The sequence below is a fragment of the Hemitrygon akajei genome, chromosome 9 (genome assembly GCF_048418815.1).
Source record: "Hemitrygon akajei chromosome 9, sHemAka1.3, whole genome shotgun sequence".
NCBI lineage: Eukaryota > Metazoa > Chordata > Chondrichthyes > Myliobatiformes > Dasyatidae > Hemitrygon > Hemitrygon akajei.
This window is the reverse complement of record NC_133132.1, coordinates 173011588-173030390: the sequence shown is the minus strand read 5'-3', so window position 1 is coordinate 173030390 and position 18803 is coordinate 173011588. Positions and strand designations below refer to the sequence as shown.

General features: G+C 42.5%; 1 protein-coding gene across 4 annotated transcripts in view; it reads right to left on the bottom strand.

Moving 5' to 3' along the window:
* Positions 1-18803, bottom strand: part of LOC140733761 (four and a half LIM domains protein 2-like) — a 55790-nt gene that overhangs the window by 31079 nt on the left and 5908 nt on the right. For 2 of the 4 annotated variants that reach the window (XM_073057504.1, XM_073057503.1), the window contains 2 exons: positions 7274-7450; positions 4098-4272 (listed from right to left, as the gene is read on the bottom strand). In XM_073057504.1, coding sequence (XP_072913605.1) covers positions 4098-4272; positions 7274-7429 — 331 coding nt within the window. In that variant the 5' untranslated portion in view covers positions 7430-7450. Of the gene's footprint in view, positions 1-4097; positions 4273-7273; positions 7451-14819; positions 14903-18803 lie in introns of those variants that run through there. The other 2 variants (XM_073057505.1, XM_073057506.1) reach the window with 2 other exon arrangements.

Here is an 18803-nt window from a genome sequence, read left to right as displayed (position 1 = left end):
TACAGTCAGTTTTTATGTTCTCTGCCAGCTTTCTCTCATAATCTTTTTTCCCTTTCCTAATTAAGCCCTTTGTCCTCCTCTGCTGGTCTCTGAATTTCTCCCAGTCCTCAGGTGTGCCGCTTTTTTTTGCTAATTTACATTTCTTCTTTGGACTTGATACTATCCCTAATTTCCCTTGTCAGCCACGGGTGCACTACCTTCCCTGGTTTATTCTTTTGCCAAACTGGGATGAACAATTGTTGTAGTTCATCCATGCGATCTTTAAATGCTTGCCATTGCATATTCACCGTCAACCCTTTAAGTATCATTTGCCAGTCTATCTTAGCTAATTCACGTCTCATGCCTTCAAAGTTACCCTTCTTTAAGTTCAGAACCTTTGTTTCTGAATTAACTATGTCACTCTCCATCTTACTGAAGAATTCCACCATATTATGGTCACTCTTACCCAAGGGGCCTCACACGACAAGATTGCTAACTAACCCTTCCTCATTGCTCAATACCCAATCTAGATAGTCCTGCTCTCTAGTTGGTTCCTCGACATGTTGGTTCAGAAAACCATCCCGCATACATTCTAAGAAATCCTCTTCCTCAGCACCCTTACCAATTTGGTTCACCCAATCTATATGTAGATTGAAGTCACCCATTATAACTACTGTTCCTTTATTGCACGCATTTCTAATTTCCTGTTTAATGCCATCCCCAACCTCACTACTACTGTTAGGTGGCCTGTACACAACTCCCACCAGCGTTTTCTGCCCCTTAGTGTTATGCAGCTCTACCCATATCGATTCCACATCCTCCAGGCTAATGTCCTTCCTTTCTATTGCGTTAATCTCCTCTCTAACCAGCAATGCTACCCCACCTCCTTTTCTTTCCTGTCTATCCCTCCTGAATATTGAATATCCCTGGATGTTGAGCTCCCATCCTTGGTCACCTTGGAGCCATGTCTCTGTGATCCCAGCTATATCATATTCATGAATAACTATCTGCACATTCAATTGATCCACCTTGTTACAAATGCTCCTCGCATTGACACACAAAGCCTTCAGGCTTGTTTTTACAACACTCTTAGCCCTTATACAATTATGTTGAAAAGTGGCTCTTTTTGCTTTTTGCCCTGGATTTGCCTGCCTGCCACTTTTACTTTTCACCTTACTACTTTTTGCTTCTACCCTCATTTTACACCCCTCTGTCTCTCTGCACTTGTTCCCATCCCCCTGCCACATTAGTTTAAATCCTCCTGAACAGCAGTAGCAAACGCTCCCCCTAGGACATTGGTTGCAGTCCAGCCCAGGTGCAGACCGTCCTGTTTATACCGGTCCCACCTCCCCCAGAACTGGTTCCAATGCCCCAGAAATTTGAATCCCTCCCCCTTGCACCATTTTTCAAGCCATGTATTAAACTGGAGAGTTTAACATCGGTAGCTGAGCGAAGGGCGCTGAGTAGGCTACGGTCAATTATGGAAAACCCTGAACATCCTCTACATAGCACCATCCAGAGACAGAGAAGCAGTTTCAGCGACAGGTTACTGTCGATGCAATGCTCCTCAGACAGGATGAAGAGGTCAATACTCCCCAATGCCATTAGGCTTTACAATTCAACTGCCAGGACTTAAGAACTTTTTTAAAGCTATTATTAATGCTTTTTGAGTTAGTGATTTAGATGCATATCATATTATTACTGAGTTAAGTATTGTATGTAATGAGTTTTTGCTACAACAAGTGTATGGGACATTGGAAAAAATGTTGAATTTCCCCATGGGGATGAATAAAGTATCTATCTATCTATCTATCTATCTCCTATTTCTACTCTGACCAGCACGTGGCACTGGTAGCAATCCAGAGATTATTACCTTTGTGGTCCTACTTTTTAGTTTATTTAACACAAATTAGTTTAAAGTAAGACAATGAGCCCAGATGAACGCTGGTCTCATTCTAATTTTTTAACAATTGCTCAACAGATTTAATTTTCCATTTTACTACTTATTTTAATAGAACACTCTACTTTGTAAACTTTAAAAAAAATCTAGTCAAGAAGAAAAGAGAAGCTCATGAAAGGTTCAAAAAACAAGGTAATGATAGAGATCTAGAAGATTATAAGGCTAGCAGGAAGGAGCTTAAAAATGAAATTAGGAGAGTCAGAAGGGGTCATGAGAAGGAGCAGAATCATGAGCAGAATTAAAGAAAACCCCAAGGCATTCTATAAATATGTGAAGAGCAAGAGAATAAGATGTGAGAGAATAAGACCAATCAAGTGTGACAGTGGAAAAGTGTGCATGGAACCAGAGGAGATAGCAAAGGTACTTAATGAATAGTTTGCTTCAGTATTTACCAGGAAAAAGGACCTACAGCAGATGACTTACAGCAGATTGAAAAGCTTGAGCATATAGACATTAAGAAAGAGGATGAGCTGGAGCTTTTGGAAAGCATCAAGTTGGATAAGTCTCTGGGACCGGACTGGACAGTACCCCAGACTACTGTGGGAGGTGAGGGAGGAGACTGCTGAGCCTCTGGCAATCATCTTTGCATCATTAATGGGGACTGGAGGTTTGCAGATTGGAGGTTTGCAGATGTTGTTCCATTATTCAAGAAGGTGAGTAAGGACAGCCCAGGAAATTCTAGATCTTTCTTCAGTGGTTGGTAAGTTGATGGAATAGATCCTGAAAAGCAGGATTTGTGAACATTTCGAGAGGCATAATATGATCAGGAATAGTCAGCATGGCTTTGTCAAGAGAAGGTTGTGCCTTACAAGTCTGAATTTTTTGAGAATGTGACTAAACACATTGATGAAGGAAGAGCAGTAGATGTAGTGTATATGGATTTCAGCAAGGTATTTGATAAGGTACCCCATGCAAGGCTTATTGAGAAAGTAAGGAGGCATGGGATCCAAGGGGACATTGCTTTGTGGATCCAGAAGTGGCTTGCCCACGGAAGGCAAAGAGTGGTTGTAGATGGGTCATATTGTGCATGGAGGTCGATGACCAGTGGTGTGCCTCAGGGATCTGTTCTGGGACCCTTACTGTTCGTGATTTTTTATAAATGATCTGGATGAAGAAGTGAAGGGATGGGTTAGTAAATTTGCTGATAACACAAAGGTTGGGGGTGTTGTGGATAGTGTGGAGGTTTTGAAGGGAATGAATGGGTTGAATGTTTAGCTGAGAAATACATTTCTAAGACATTTCTTTATCATTACCTGGAATTCAGGCACAAAAACAGTCATACCAAAACTCCCAGTTAAATTATCCAATCAGTAAACCTATCATGATAATTTTTCTTTACATGTAGATGAACGAATAGGCTCTCAGACATATCAGATCCTAGGATTTCATTAAATCACGTAATCTACAATCAACTAAAGTCTTTGGGAAAAAACGAAAGTGGATTGCTGAGAAAGCTCCAGCGGGACATTGCAGAATCCAGCAAACCAGGAGCAGCTGTGGATTTAGACATTCCACACAGCAAATCAGAAGCTAAGAATAACAATTATGGGGTTATGGCAAGACTTGTGGGATAATGGGCATAAGGGGAGACAACTTTTTACAGAATACATCAAACTGTTGAGTTGATGGGAGAAGGGGGTAAGACAAGAAGGGAAGGAATTATATTGACTCAACTTAGAATTGGGCATACTTCGCTTTATTATTCCTGATATTTTATTGGAAAACATCACTCTGGGTATCAGTTTTGTTATCGTTATGAAATAGTTGAATACATTTTATTGCAGCATGAAGCATATAAGAAAGAAAGCAGATCCAGGCTTCTCTACTATCTCTGGGGGCTGGTACTTTTCATTCAAAAACTTCATTGAGTTATGGGAGTGACATTAATTTAATTCACAGTATTGTTTTCAGTAATTACAATCTATTGGGCTTTTGGGGGTAATTTAGTTTTCATTGAATAAGGAACTAGTAGGGGTTTTATTTCCCAACTCTCTACACCACACTGGTCCAGCTGGTGGCGTAATGCCTTTAAGTTGGACGGCCAGCCGCCATTAAAAGTCAGGAGAAGAAGGGAAAGGAATCGTATCCGGACCACTGGTGCTATCATGCTGTGCAATGTTGACAGTGTAGCTGGAAAATCCTTCTTATTGAATCTTACCAGGCATGATGGTCTTTTTGCAGGTGAAGCATTTTGAAGAGTACTCGTCAGAATAGCATTCTATGCACAGGAGGTTATCGTCCTTGGTAGAAAACGGTTTCTCCACAAGGGAATGTCCACACTTAGCACATTTGAAGCACTGTTCATGCCAGTGAAGATCCTTATAGGACAAATCCTTGGATAAAGCAATGAAATACAGTAAGTCCAAAAAACATATGCTGCTATCGTGAGACAGTTGAAATATTAACCAATACTTTATTCTTTGTTAATTCATACGTGGTACTGTTATTTTGTGTGTTATGTGTGAGTATCTAACCCTTCTCTCCCACATAGCCCTACATTTATTCTATTATCCATGCACATTACAGTCCATCAGATATAGGGGCAGAATTAGGCATTTGGCCCATCAAGTCTGCTCCTCCATTTCATGATGGCTGATCCATTTCCCTCTCAGACCCAGTCTCCTGCCTTTCCCCCATGTCCCTTCATGCCCTGACTAATCAAGAATCTATCAACCGTTGCCTTAAATATACCCAATGAGTAGGCCACCACAGACGCCTGTGGCAACACATTCTACAGATTCATGACTCTGTGGCTGAAGAGCTTACTCTGCATCTCTTCCACCATATTATACATCCTCTCCACATCCACTCTGTCGAAGCCTTTCAACATTTGATAGGTTTCAATGAGGTCACTGATGCACCATCAATAACTCTCAGAGACGGGAGGGAAACGATAGGCTTTCATGAGCAGCAAAAGGGAGCACGGCATCTCGGAGACTGAGGGAGGAGCAGTGCCTCCAATCGCCTTTATACAGGGGTCTGTGGGAGGAGCCACAGGAGCAGTCAGCAGAGGGGCGTGTCCAGACAGGTATACATAATTTACCACAGTCACCCCTCATTCACCTGAATTTCAGTGAGTACAGCCACAGAGCCATCAAATGCTCCTCAAATCATAAGCCTTTCAATCCTTGAATAATTTTTGTGAATCTCCTGTGAACCCTCTCCAATGGCAGCACATCCTAAGGGGCCCAAAACTGCTCACAATACTCCAAGTGAGGCTTCACCAGTGACTTGTAAAGCCTCAACATTCATAGTCAGAGAACACTAGAGCAGAAAAGTGAACCCTTTAGCCCATCCACAAATAAGGGAAAATCTGCAGATGCTGGAAATCCGAGCAACACACACAAAATGCTGGAGGAACTCAGATCGGGCAGCATCCTGTATATCGGTGAGACTTGATGTAGATTGGGAGACCACTTCACCAAGCATCTATGCTCCATCTGCCAGAACAAGCGAGATTTCCCAGTGGCCACTCATTTTAATTCCATTTCCCATTCCCATTCCGATATGCCCAACCACGGCTTCCTCCGCCATTGTGATAAGGCCACACTTACATTGAAGGAACAACACCTTATATTCTGTTTTGGTAGCCTCCAACCTGATGGCATGAATGTCAATTTCTTAAACTTCCAGTTATGTCCCCACTTCACCATTTCCTATCCCCTTTTCCCCCGTCATGTTATCTCCTTGCCCACCCCTGTCCCATCGCCTCCGTCTGGTGCTAAATGTTGCTCCTTTGGCCCATCTAGTCTATTCCGAAACATTATTCAGCCTACTTCCATCAACCTGCTGTGGGTCCATAGCCCTCCACACCCCTCCCATTCATGTACACATCCAAATTTCTCTTAAATGTTGAAATCGAGCTCACATGTACCACTTGTTCTAGCAGCTCATTCTGCACTCTCACAATCTGAGTGAAGAGGTTTTCCCCCATGTTCCAGTTAAGCATTTTATCTTTCCCTCTTAACCCATGAACCTATAGTTTTAGTCTCATCCAATCTCAGTGGAAAAAGCCTGCATGCATTTATCTTCTCATGATTTTGTATACCTTTATTAAATCTCCTCTCACTATTCTACACTCCAGGGAATAATGTCCTAACCTATTCAACATTTCCCTGTAAATCAGGCCCTCAAGTCTCGGAGACATCCTTGTATATTTTCTCTGCACACTTTCAACCTTATTTACATCTTTCCTGTAGGTAGGTGACCAAAACTGCACACAATACTCCAAATTGGCCCTCACCAATGTCTTATACCTACAAGTATCTGGGAGTACAGTTAGACGAGAAGCTAGACTGGACTGCCAACACAGATGCCTTGTGCAGGAAGGCACAGAGTAAGTTGAATTTCCCCATGGGGATGAATAAAGTATCTATCTATCTATCTATCTACATAACATCCTAACTCCTGTACTTTGATTTATAAAGGCCAATGTACCAAAAGCTTTCTTTCCAACACTATCTACCTGTGACATCACTTTCAAGGAATTATGGATCTGTATCCCAGATCCCTCTACTCCACTGCTATCCTCCGTTCACCACCACTCACTGTGTAAGACCTATGCTGGTTGGTCCAAAGTGCAAAACCTGTTTGCATTAAATCTCATTGGTCATTTTTAGTGCTTTTTTTCAGCTGGTCCAGATTCCTCTGTAAGCTTCAATAGCCTTCCTCGCTGTCCACTATATTCCCAGTCTTAGTGTTATCCACAAGCTTGCTGATCCAGTTCACCACATTAAGATTTGTAAGAGTTTCTTAAATGTTCCTAATGTATCTGCATCTACCACTACCATTGGTGTGGCATACACACAGTCCTCCCTGTGTAAAACAACACCTACCTCCGATCACCTTAAAGTTATGCCCACTCGTATCAGCCATTGCTGCCCTGGGGAAAAAATCTAAGGTTGTCCACTCAATCTATGCTTTGGATCATCTTGTACACCTCATGGCATACTCTCTAATTCAGGCAACATCCTGGTCAATCTCCTCTGCACCTCTTCTAAAGCTTCTACATCCTTCCTACATTGAGGTGACCAGAACTGAATGTAGTACTCCAAGTGGGGTCATCAGGGTTTTATAGAGCTGCAACATTACCTCATGACTCCTGAATAATGAAGGCCAACACACCACATGCCTTCTTAACTTTCTTATCAATTTGCACAGCAACTTTGAGGGATCTATGAACGTGGGCCCCAACTTCCCTCTGATCCTCCACACTGCTAAGAAACCTGACATTAACCCTGTATTCTGCTTCACCTTCCAAAGTGAATTACTTCACACTTTTTTGAGTTTAGTTGGAGCACATTTAAAATGCTATTATCCCGAGAATTTGTTTACCTTGCAATCACTCCCAATTAGTTTCTTGCAGTCTTCACATGTATTGGAGTAGAGATTGTCATAGCACTTGATACAATACTGCTTGCTCTCTTGCAGGATATATTTCTTGCCATGGAGGGAATCCTTGCAAGAATGACAATCAAAGTCATCTCCCATTTTGTTTTTAAATGCTCACTTCTAGAATGGAAAAGAAAATAATAGACTATGGTAAGTATTTAGATACAGTATAAATGTTTATCGGGGAAGTAAAGTAATGTGTTTTGAAACAAAAGAAGAGAAGTGAACATTAACATTAAGTTCAAAGTAAGTTCAAAGTAAAATTTATTATCAGAGTACATACATGTCACCACCTACAACCCTGAGATTCTTTTTCTATGAGCATACTTAGCAAATCTATAGAATAGTAACTGTAAACATCAGGGTCTGTAAGCTAAATAAACTGTGCAAATGCAGATAATAAATAAATAGTAATAAATAACGACATGAAATAACAATATAACAGCATCCTTAAATGTTCAAGAGTCTGATGGTTGAGGAGTAGTAACTGTTCTTGAATCTGGTGGTGTGAGTCCTGAGGCACCTGTACCTTCTACCTGATGAGAAAAGAGCTTGGCGTGGTTGGTGAGGTTCTTTGACAATGAATGCTTCTTTTCTACAGCAATGTTTCATGAAGATGTTCTCAATGGTTGGAGGATTTTACCTGTGATGTATTGGGCTGAATCCACTACCTTTTGTAGGATTTTCCACTCAAAGGCATTGCTGTTCCTGTACCAGACTGTGATGCAGCCAGTCAGGACATTATGTGAACATTTATTAACTTTTAAAGAAGCATAATTTAACTAAAATTAATCCAGTTACTTCTTTACAGATTTTAGAGACACCGAGAGGTACAGCACAGAAACAGGTCCTTCAGCCCTACTAGTCAATCCAAGACCATTTAAACTGCCATTACCTGCACCAGGACCATAGCCCACCATATCTCTACCATCCATGTACCTATCCAAACTTCTCTTAAGTGCTGAAATCGAACTCACATGCACCACGTGCTAACAGCTTGCTCCACACTCTCACAACCCTCTGCGTGAAGAAGTTTCCCCTCATGTCCTGTTAAACTTTTCACCTTTCACCCTTAACCCATGACCTCTGGTTGTAGTCCCACTCAACCTCAGTGGAAAAAACCTTGCATGCATCTACCCTACCTATATCCCTCATAATTTTGTCTACCTCTATCAATTCTGCCTTCAATGTTCTAAAGAATATATTTCTAACTTACAATTCAATCTTTCCTTATAACTCAGGTCCTCCAGATGCAGGAACATCCTCGGAAATTTCCTCAGCACCCTTTCCTGTAGGTAAGTGATGAGAACTACACACAATACTCCAAATTAGGCCTCACCAACATCTTTAACAATTTCAACATAACCCCCCATGTCCTGTACTCAATACATTGATTTATGTAGGCCAATGTGCCAAAAGCTTTCTTTACAAACCTATCTACCTGAGACACCACCTTCAATGAATTACGTACCTGTATTCCCAGATCCCTCTGTTTTACTACACTCCTCAGTTCACTGTATAAGACTTACCCTGGTTGGTCCTATCGAAGTGCCAAACCTCACATTTATCTGCATTAAATTCCATCTGCTATTTTTCAGACCAGTTTTCCAGCTAATACAGATCCCTCTGCAAACCATGACAGCCTTCTTCACCGTCCACTACACCCCCAATCATCTGCAAACTTAATGATTCAGTTATCCACATATTCATCCAGATCTTTGATATAGATGATAAACAAGAAAGGACCCAGCACTGATCCCTGTGGTACACAACTAGTCACCGGCCTCCAATCAGAAATGTAACCATCTATGAACCGTTCTCTGACTTCTCCCACAAAGCCAATGTCCAATCCATTTTACTACCTCATCCTGAATGCCGAGCGACTGAACCTTCTTGACCAAACTCCCATGCGGGACCTTGTCAAATCTCTTACTAAAGTCCATGTACACATCATCCACCACCTTGCCTTCATCCACTCTCCTGATAACTTCCTCAAAAAACTCTAAATGATTGGTTAGACATGATCTACCACATACCAAGTCATGCCGACCATCCTTAATGAGTCCATGTCCACCCAAATACTTATATATCTGGTCCCTTAGAGTACCTTCCAATAGCTTTACCACAGCGTGCAGGCGCAGGAAGTGTCAGAGGCATTGGAGGCAGTGGGGAGCAGGCAGACCACCACCAAGCACGATAAGTTCTTTCTCCTTGCAGGCGGGTTTTCTTAATTTTTAAACCATAAAGAGAGAGGGTCTAGTGGAGGGGCTATTGTTGGAGTGGGGGCTAGAGTCAGACTGGGAACTTTGGCTCAAGAGGCTTCAACAAGAAGAGGCTGAGGCCAAAGGAACAGGTGAGAAGGGTAGGTTTTTTCATTGCTTATTGTTGACTTGGTCTTGGCTGTCCATTGTACAGTGCAGGCAGGCTGGCAGATATGGCAATGGAATGCTCCTTGTTTCATTTAAACAGCTGAGCAGCATTGGTTATCCTCCAACCTCTGGTACCTCCCTGGTCGCTAAGTTTGATTTAAATGTCTCTGCTAGGGCCCAGGCAATTTCTGCACTTGCCTCCTGTAGGGTCTGAGGGAATACCTTCTCAGGTCTAGGGATATATCCACTCTGATTTGCCTCAGAACATAAGAACATAAGAATTAGGAGGAGGAGTAGGCCATCTGGCCCGCTGAGCCTGGTCCACCATTCAATAAGATCATGGCTGATCTGGCCATGGACTCATCTCCATCTACCTGCCTTTTCCCCGTAACCCTTAATTCCCCTACTATGCAAAAATTTATCCAACCTGGCTTAAATATATTTACTGAGGTAGCCTCCACTGCTTCATTGGGCAGAGAATTCCACAGATTCACCACTCTCTGGGAAAACCAGTTCCTCCTCATCTCCATCCTAAATCTACTCCCCCAAATCTTGAGGCAATGCCCCCCTGTTCTTGTACAGGATGGCAAACACCTTGGCTTTGTAATTTGTATGAGGTCCATGTATTTAATGCCACTTTTCCCCTCTTCTATAGATTCTGTATCCATTTCCTGAGGAAAACCAAATGCAAAGAATGCATTAAGATCTCCCCCATCTGTTTTGGCTCCATATATGTATTACCATTCTGGTCTTTTTGAGGACCAGTTTTGTTCCTTGCAATCCTTTTGCTCTTAACATAATTGTAGAATCCCTTAGGGTTCTCCTTCACCTTGTCTGCTAGAGTGACCTCATGCCTTCTTTTAGCCCTCCTGATTTCCTCCTTAAGTGTTCTCTTTCATTTTCTAAACTCCATAAGCACCTCATTTGTTCCTACCTGCCTATACCTGCTATGCACCTTCTTTTTACTCGTAACCCGGGCCTTAATATTTCTAAGGGTGGTGAGGAAGGCAAATGCGATGTTAGCATTCATCTCAGGAGGTCTGGAATACAAGAGCGGGGATGTGATGCTGAGGCTTTCTAAGCCACTGGTGAGACCTCACCATGACTATTGTGAGCAGATTTTGGGCTCTTCATTAAAGAAAATATGTGCTGGCATTGGAGAAGGTTCAGAGGAGGTTCACAAGGATGATTCCGGGAATGAAAGGATTATCATACGAGGAACGTTTGACAGTTCTGAATCTGTACTCACTGGAATTTAGAGAGATGAGAGGGACATCATTGAAACCTTTCAGTTGTTGAAAGGCCTAGACAGAGAAGATGTGGAAAGGATGTTTCCCATGGTGGGAGAGTCTAGGACAAGAGGACACCGCCTCGAGATAGAGAGGTGTCCATTTAAAAAAAAGATGTGGAGAAATTTCTTTAGCCAGAGGATGTTGAGTTTGTGGAATCTGTTACCACATGCAGCTGTGGAGGCCAGGTTGCTGGGTGTACATAAGGCAGAGATTGATAGGGTCTTGATTAGACTTGGTATTAAAGGTTACGGGGAGAAGGCTTAGGAGGGAAAGAGAAAGGTCAGCTCTGATTGAATGGCAGAGAAGACTTGATAAGCCACATGGCCTAATTCTGCTCCCATGTCTTATGGTCTTAATCAATACATATTGTTGTCTTCCTTTGGAAGAACCTGAATGCTCAGAATTGAGATATGTTTAGCTTGGGGAGTTTGCAGTGGTAGTTAGCAGTGAGTTACAGGCCTAAGAAAATTAAGATGCAAAGCTAAGATCAATAAGGAATTAACATGCACATCAGAGTGGATTTTATGCTAATTGTATCTGTAAGCTTAGAAATTTCATTCAACACTTCCTGAAATCTCTGACTATTCTTCCTTAGTAATAAATAAAAGAGACTCTGCAGATGCTGGAAATCCAGAGCATTATACACAAAATGCTGGAGGAACTCAGCAGTTCAGACAGCATCTATGGAGAGGAATAAAAAGACAGCATTTTGTGTTGGGACCCTTCTGATATATCCCTTTATATGTTTACTGTGTGGCGGGGTAGAAATCTGTCTCTACCAAGGAAGGTGTAAGGCACCCCTTCCCTCCACTAGACTGCAGGTCACCCTTAGGCAATTTGAAGTGCCTGCTTATCCCCCCTGCCCCCTGACTCGGTTAACGTGAAGCCATGGGATCCCGTGGTGGATGGTCGTATGAGAAGCTGGTGCATATCATAATTCCTGGTTATGCGACCACTGACGCCAGGCAGACAATCTGAAGAGTATTGATAATGGCTAGGTTCACCTGTCATGTAGAGGCACTGCCCAGAAGAAGGCAATGGCAAACCCTTTAGAAAAATTTGGCAAGAACAATCATGGAGATGGAAAGGCCATGATCGCTCACGTCATACAACACAGCACAGAATAAACAAACAAGTGCACAAGCCATTTTATAGAGTCTCAAACAGACGTGGTTGAAGTCATTTCTATAACTTTTAATAAGTACTTCTTATATTTCTATAAAAATTCTAATCTTACAACACCACAAGACACAGGAGCAGAATTATTTCATTCAGCCCATCAAGTCTGCTGAGTCATTCCATTATGGCTGATTTATTATCCCTCTCAACCCCAATCTCCTGCCGTCTCCCGATAATGTTTGTCACCCTGACTTATCAAGAACCTATCAAGCTCTGCTTTCTTATGTTCTATGGTCTTTAAATATATTCAATGACTTGGCCTCCAGAACTGTCAGTGGCAATGAATTCCTCAGATTCACCACCCTCTGAATAAAAATTACATATTTTATAATGTTTATATATATATGTCTCAATATTATAAGATAAATTGTTTTCTTTGTCTTGTAAATAGATGCATGAATGTTCATCCAAGATACAAATAGATTAATTATTGACCTCACATACCTCAGGATATCTAACAATTATGAGATGGTATTTAAGAGGAGTTTAACCTTGCCAGTCTTGGGGGGAATTAGTCTTTAGTTGTGAATACTAAATGTACAGTATCTGAGAGTGTTGATCACAAATTGAACTCACATTTGGCACATCAGATTTAAAGAAACTCATTATGCGGGATAACTGCATCGCAGTTTGAACACCATTTATGAAGCAAATTGTGACACGATTTTCAATGCCATTAGGTTATATTCAGACCAGGACTTCATCTGCCCTCATAGGGCAATATAGTGTGTCTCTCTGCGTGCGTGTCTCTGTGTGTCATAGGGCAATATAGTGTGTCTCTCTGCGTGCGTGTCTCTGTGTGTCATAGGGCAATATAGTGTGTCTCTCTGCGTGCGTGTCTCTGTGTGAGCGGAAATCATGAGTAAGTCCATCATGCATTTCAAACTTCCAAAATCTGACTTTGGTCAAACAGTTTTGTGCAAATCGACAAATATTATAGGAGGAGATCTCTCACCTTAACCTGAGTAACACACACAAAATGTTGAAGGAACTCAACAGGTCAGGCAGCATCTAAAGAAAAGAATAAAGAGCCGATTTTCCATGCGGCGACCCAAGAACACGCTTTAGTCTGTCTTACTCTAGATTTCCAGAATCTGTAGAATCTCTTGTGTTTATGATCAGATTAACCAGAATTTGGTCTTGTTTGGAAGACAGCACCAGGAGTAAAGGCACTAAGAAGATGAATCTTGCATCCACATTTTCCACTAGCAGAGTATTTTCCAAAGCCAAAGTATTTGTTACATTAAGATCGTTGCTGCTTTTGGTACATCTAATGATAGTTGATACTTTGTCATAGAAAAACAACAGAATAGTCTCATTAATTTCTTGGCTATAGCTGGGCAGGGGATAAGCTCCCAATTAAATGCTTCCCATGGCGTGGGTTTCAAATGGCCTCTGACAGCCAAGTCCAGCTCCCAGCCTTCAAGCATGGCCTTCCTACTAAGCCCAGCAGAACAGTTTCTACTGAGAGGAGAAGGGAAAAGGTGGGCTACTGTTTCCTTAAAACTGGTCGCTTCGGGCAGATGGGACTCGTCAGCTGTGGTTGGCAGCTCATCTAGGCGAAGGAAAGCTGATCTCAAACCGCTGATACCTTGCAACTATACTCACTCATGGGGAAGGCTTCGGGAGTAAACTCCGAGGAAAAATCTGGAGCTGGAGTCCTACATTGAGTTCAATGCTGACTGGCAACTCCTGTGACACTGCTGGTGCCAAACTGTTCCGGTCTTTGCCGTTCCCTTGGGTTCATCAGCTGTGTGGAGAGGGGGAGCCGGCTACCTGGGCAACAGGGTCCTCTCTGCATTGTACTGCCCAGGTCTGCACATCTGAACAGCTGGAAGACAACATTCAGGGTCGGCCCTGACCAACAGAGGCCTCTCTCACATTAATTAATTCAGCTACTCATGGGCTAACTGACCCCGCAGAACTTCAGCTACTGGACCATGTATTTATACTACAGTATTAATACAAGAACTGTCTGGCCAGCTAACAGCTTCTTCCTCCAGGCTGTTAGCAATTTTAGCACCCTGCGACCACCCAGCGCACAAATACACCCTGTCTGAATGCCCTGCCACTGTCCCCAATTCACCGTCACACTCTCATCCTGCACTGGTCACTTTTCATCCTTTTTTGCCACTGTTTCATATGTTTATACGACTACTTGTTCCATTATAATAGTGCCAGTAACATTATACCCTTTTACACAAACACTCCCCTTGTACTTTATGTCAACCTGTCGGTCTTCAGGCCCTGCCACTCCGGACTTGCGCTAATTTTATTTTGTGACTCTATGTGCTGGATTGTAACTATCTGAGCTGTGTGCGACTGTATGTACAGGGGAGAAGGCAGGAGATGGGGGCTGAGAGGGAAAATGGATCAGCCATGATGAAATGGCAGAGCAGACTCGATGGGCCAAATGGCCTAATTCTGCTCCTATATCTTATGGTCTTATTAACCTGCTACCAACTTTGGACTGTGGGAGGAAACCAGAGGAAACACACATGTACACAGGGAAAACATGCAAACTTTCTTGTAGAGAATGCCCGAAATGTACTCCGATGCCTCAAGCTGTAATAGCGTCTCCTCCATTAAACAAAAATTGTAGGTAAAAAGCAATGATTTACAACTCATTATCAGTCTGAGTCCACTTACCACCTCAGGAAACGTACAAGTATAACCGAGGAGTTCCAGTTATTGGACTTGGAGAGCATTACCTTGATTCGAGGAGGTTCACTGATAGTCCCCTGCTGCTGGGCTATATATTGCATGCAAGCCCACGCTGATAACAGATCAGCTTTCAACTTGTATCTCTATTCCACTTACGTCAAGGCAAATTAAACAGATTTCACAGAAACTCGGGAATCTTTTATCAGAGTAATTCGAATTTGCTGTGGTATGAATTTTAGTTGAATCAGATGGTAGTTTGCCTTTTATCTTCATAGCTTTAATGGATCTTTAAAATTAAATGTTCCAGTTGTAGTTTATCATAACTTGTGATTCTGTGGAAAACATCTGTGGATAAAATTTATCCAAATAACCTTACAATATTTAAACATGCCTTTGTAGCTGTTAAATATCCAAGAAGACTCTTTCAGTGTGATGCACCATCAATAACTCTCTCTGAGACGTAAAGGCGAGATATCGGCTTTTATTGACTGGAAGAAGGAACAAGCAGTGGTTGACCACCATACTACATCCTGGAGACTGAGAGGCCGGGCTCAGGCCTCAATCGCCTTTATACCGGGGTCAGTGGGAGGAGCCACAGGAGCAGTCAGCAGGGGGCGTGTCCAGACAGGTATATGTAGTTCACCACACAGTGACCATTCCTGATGTTGTATACGTCCTGGACATTTCGGACTGTGACCCTTCATCTTTCCTGACGGAGGGTCTGAGCCTGAATGCTGACCCTTTATTCCTCTCCACAGATGCTGCCTGACCTGCTGAGTTCCTCCAGCATCTTGTGCGTGTGGCTCAGTTTTCCAGCATCTGCAGAATCTCTTGTATTTCAGAGGATATTTACTTCCTCATCAGTATTTCTGGCAAATTCAAACCTGCTCACAATTTCTGTTAACATAGTGACCAGAGAATATAAATCTGATAAAAATATGTAGGCTTTACAGACTTTGGAAATGTAGGTACCATTTTCTGTGCAAATATCAAAATTATGCATTAACCACTACAGTAGCATAATGGTTAGCGTGATGCTACTACAACCCAGGGCAACAGAGTTTAGAGTTCAATTCCGGCACAGTCTGTAAGGAATTTGTACATCCTCCCCAAAAACACCTGAATGCTCTGGATTCCTCCCACAGAGCAAAGATACACCAACTCATAGGTTAATTGGTCATTGTAAATGACCCCAAGATTAGGCAAGAGATAAACAGGTGGGTCACTGGGTGGTGTGACTCATTGGGCTGGAAGGGCCTGTTCCTATCTCTAAATAAATACGTATACATTGATCTATAACACAGCATGAAAGTACAATTCCCAAGTGTTTGGAAACTTATGATTTTCAAATTCAATTAATGTTAATTCATGACTTAATAGAACGCAATGCCACTTTGATAAATTTAGCTTGCATGTCATGCAATAATCAGAAATTAAGAGGACCATTATCTTAATTCATCAGATGCCAATGTAGAGAGGCTGCTGATGAATACCAATATCTTTCAGTGCACAACCACTGAAGATACAGGTATTGAACTCTGAACTTCGATGCCACAAGGTCACGAATTCTACAAAATAGATTTACTAGAATGTTACCTGGGTTTCAGCATCTAAGTTACAGAGAAAGGTTGAACAAGTTAGGTCTTTGTTCTTTGGAGCATAGAAGGTTGAGGGGGGACTATTGAGGTATTTAAAATTATGAGGGGGATAGATAGAGTTGACATGGATAGGCTTTTTCCATTGAGAGCAGGGGAGATTCAAACAAGAGGACATGAGTTGAGAGTTAAGGGGCAAAAGTTTAGGGGTAACATGAGGGGGAACTTCTTTACTCAGAGAGTGGTAACTGTGTGGAACGAGCTTCCAGTAGAAGTGGTAGAGGCAGGTTCGATATTGTCATTTTAAAAAAATGGATTGGTATATGGACAGGAAAGGAATGGAGGGTTATGGGCTGAGTGCAGGTCAGTGGGACTAGGTGAGAGTAAGTGTTCGGCACGGACTGAAAGGGCTGAGATAGCCTGTTTCTGTGCTGTAATTGTTATATGGTTATGTTATAAGTTGTTATAGTGTCGCTCTAACCACTACGCTACCAAATTTCAGCCAGTGCACAGTCGATACCTATTACCAACTTCTCTTGTTTGTTCCTTGGGCTTCTAAGAGTGCTTGAATTTGAATGTATTTAGTTTTAATTATTTCTCTTTAACAAAAACAGAAAATGTGGGAATTACTCAGCAAGTTGAAAACTTGAAGGGTTAATTCTGTTTCTCAACGTTAGTCACATAACAACTTATACATCTGAAAATTTCCAGGATTTTGTATTTTATTTTTCATTCCCAGCTTCCCTTCAAAAGATTGCTGATGATACTATGTAAGAAATCAATAAAAATATTGAAAAAGAAAGATGCTGCTGGCCTCATCAGCAGCAATGATGAGTTTTGCACACAGAAAGGATGTTGAGAGGCTGATCAAATGGTGTGAGAACCACGAGCTGAGTCTCAATGTGAACAAGACAAAAGATGATTGTGGACTTCAGGAAGGCAGAGATCAACCACTCTCCATTGCACATCAATGGCTCTGCCATGGAGAGAGTGAAGAAGTTGAGAAGCAGGACCTCAAAGGTAGTAATCTCGGGATTACTGCCTGTGCCATGCGACAGTGAGAATAGGAATAGAATGAGGTGGAGGATAAATGCGTGGCTGAGCAATTGGAGCAGGGGGCAGGGACTCAGATTTCTGGATCATTGGGACCTCTTCTGGGACAGGTGTGACCTGTACTAAAAGGATGGGTTGCACCTGAATCCCAGGCAGACCAATATCCTGGTGGAAAGGTTCACTAAGGCTGTTGGGGAGAGTTTAAACTAGAATTGCTGGGGGTGGGAACCGAACTGAAGTGATGGAGGAAAGGGAGGTTGTCTCACAAATAGAGAAAGTTTGTAGACAGTGCGAAACGGAGGATAGGCAGGTGATAGAGAAGGGATACGCGCAGTCCGATGTGTCTATTTTAATGCAAGGAATATCATGAATAAAGCAGATGAGCTTAGAGCGTGGATCAATACTTGGAGCTATGATGTTGTGGCCATTACAGAGACTTGGATGGTGCAGGGCAGGAATGGCTACTTCAAGTGCCAGGCTTTAGATGTTTCAGTAAGGACAGGGAGGGTGGCAAAAGAGGTGGGGCAGGACACTGTTGATCAGAGATAGTGTCACAGCTGCAAAAAAGGAGGAAATCATGCGGGGGGGGGGTTGTCTACTGAATCTCTGTGGGTGGAAGTTAGGAAAAGGAAGGGGTCAATAACTCTAATGGGTGTTAACCGGCTGGTGGCATAGCGACATCAGCGCTGGACTTCGGGGCGAGAGGCCCGAGTTCGAATCCGGCCGGCTCCCTTGCACACTCTCCATCCATGCCTGGGTTGAGTGTCGAGCTAGCAACTCAACCTCGTTAAAAAAACCTGGAGAGGGATGGGCTCCACCAGGTTTCAGGTTTCAGACACACACACACACACACACACAAATAGTAACAGGGACATCGAGGAGCAGATAGGGAGACAGATTCTGGAAAGGAGTAATAATAACAGTATTGTTGTGGTGGGAGATTTTAAGTTCCCAAATATCGATTGACATCTCCCTAGGCAAGGGGTTTAGATGGGGTGGGGTTTGTTAGGTGTGTTCAGGAAGGTTTCCTGACACAATATGTAGATAAGCCTACACGAGGAGAGGCTGCACTTGATTTGGTATTGGGAAATGAACCCGGTCAGGTGTCAGGTCTCTGAATGGGAGTGCATTTTGGAAATAGTGATCACAATTCTATCTCCTTTACCACAGCATTGGAGAGGGATAGGAACAGACAAGTTAGGGAAACATTTAATTGGAGTAAGGGGAAATATGAAGTTATCAGGCAGGAACTTGGAAGCATAAATTGAAAAGAGATTTTCTCAGAATGTACGGCAGAAATGTGCCAAATGTTCAGGGGATA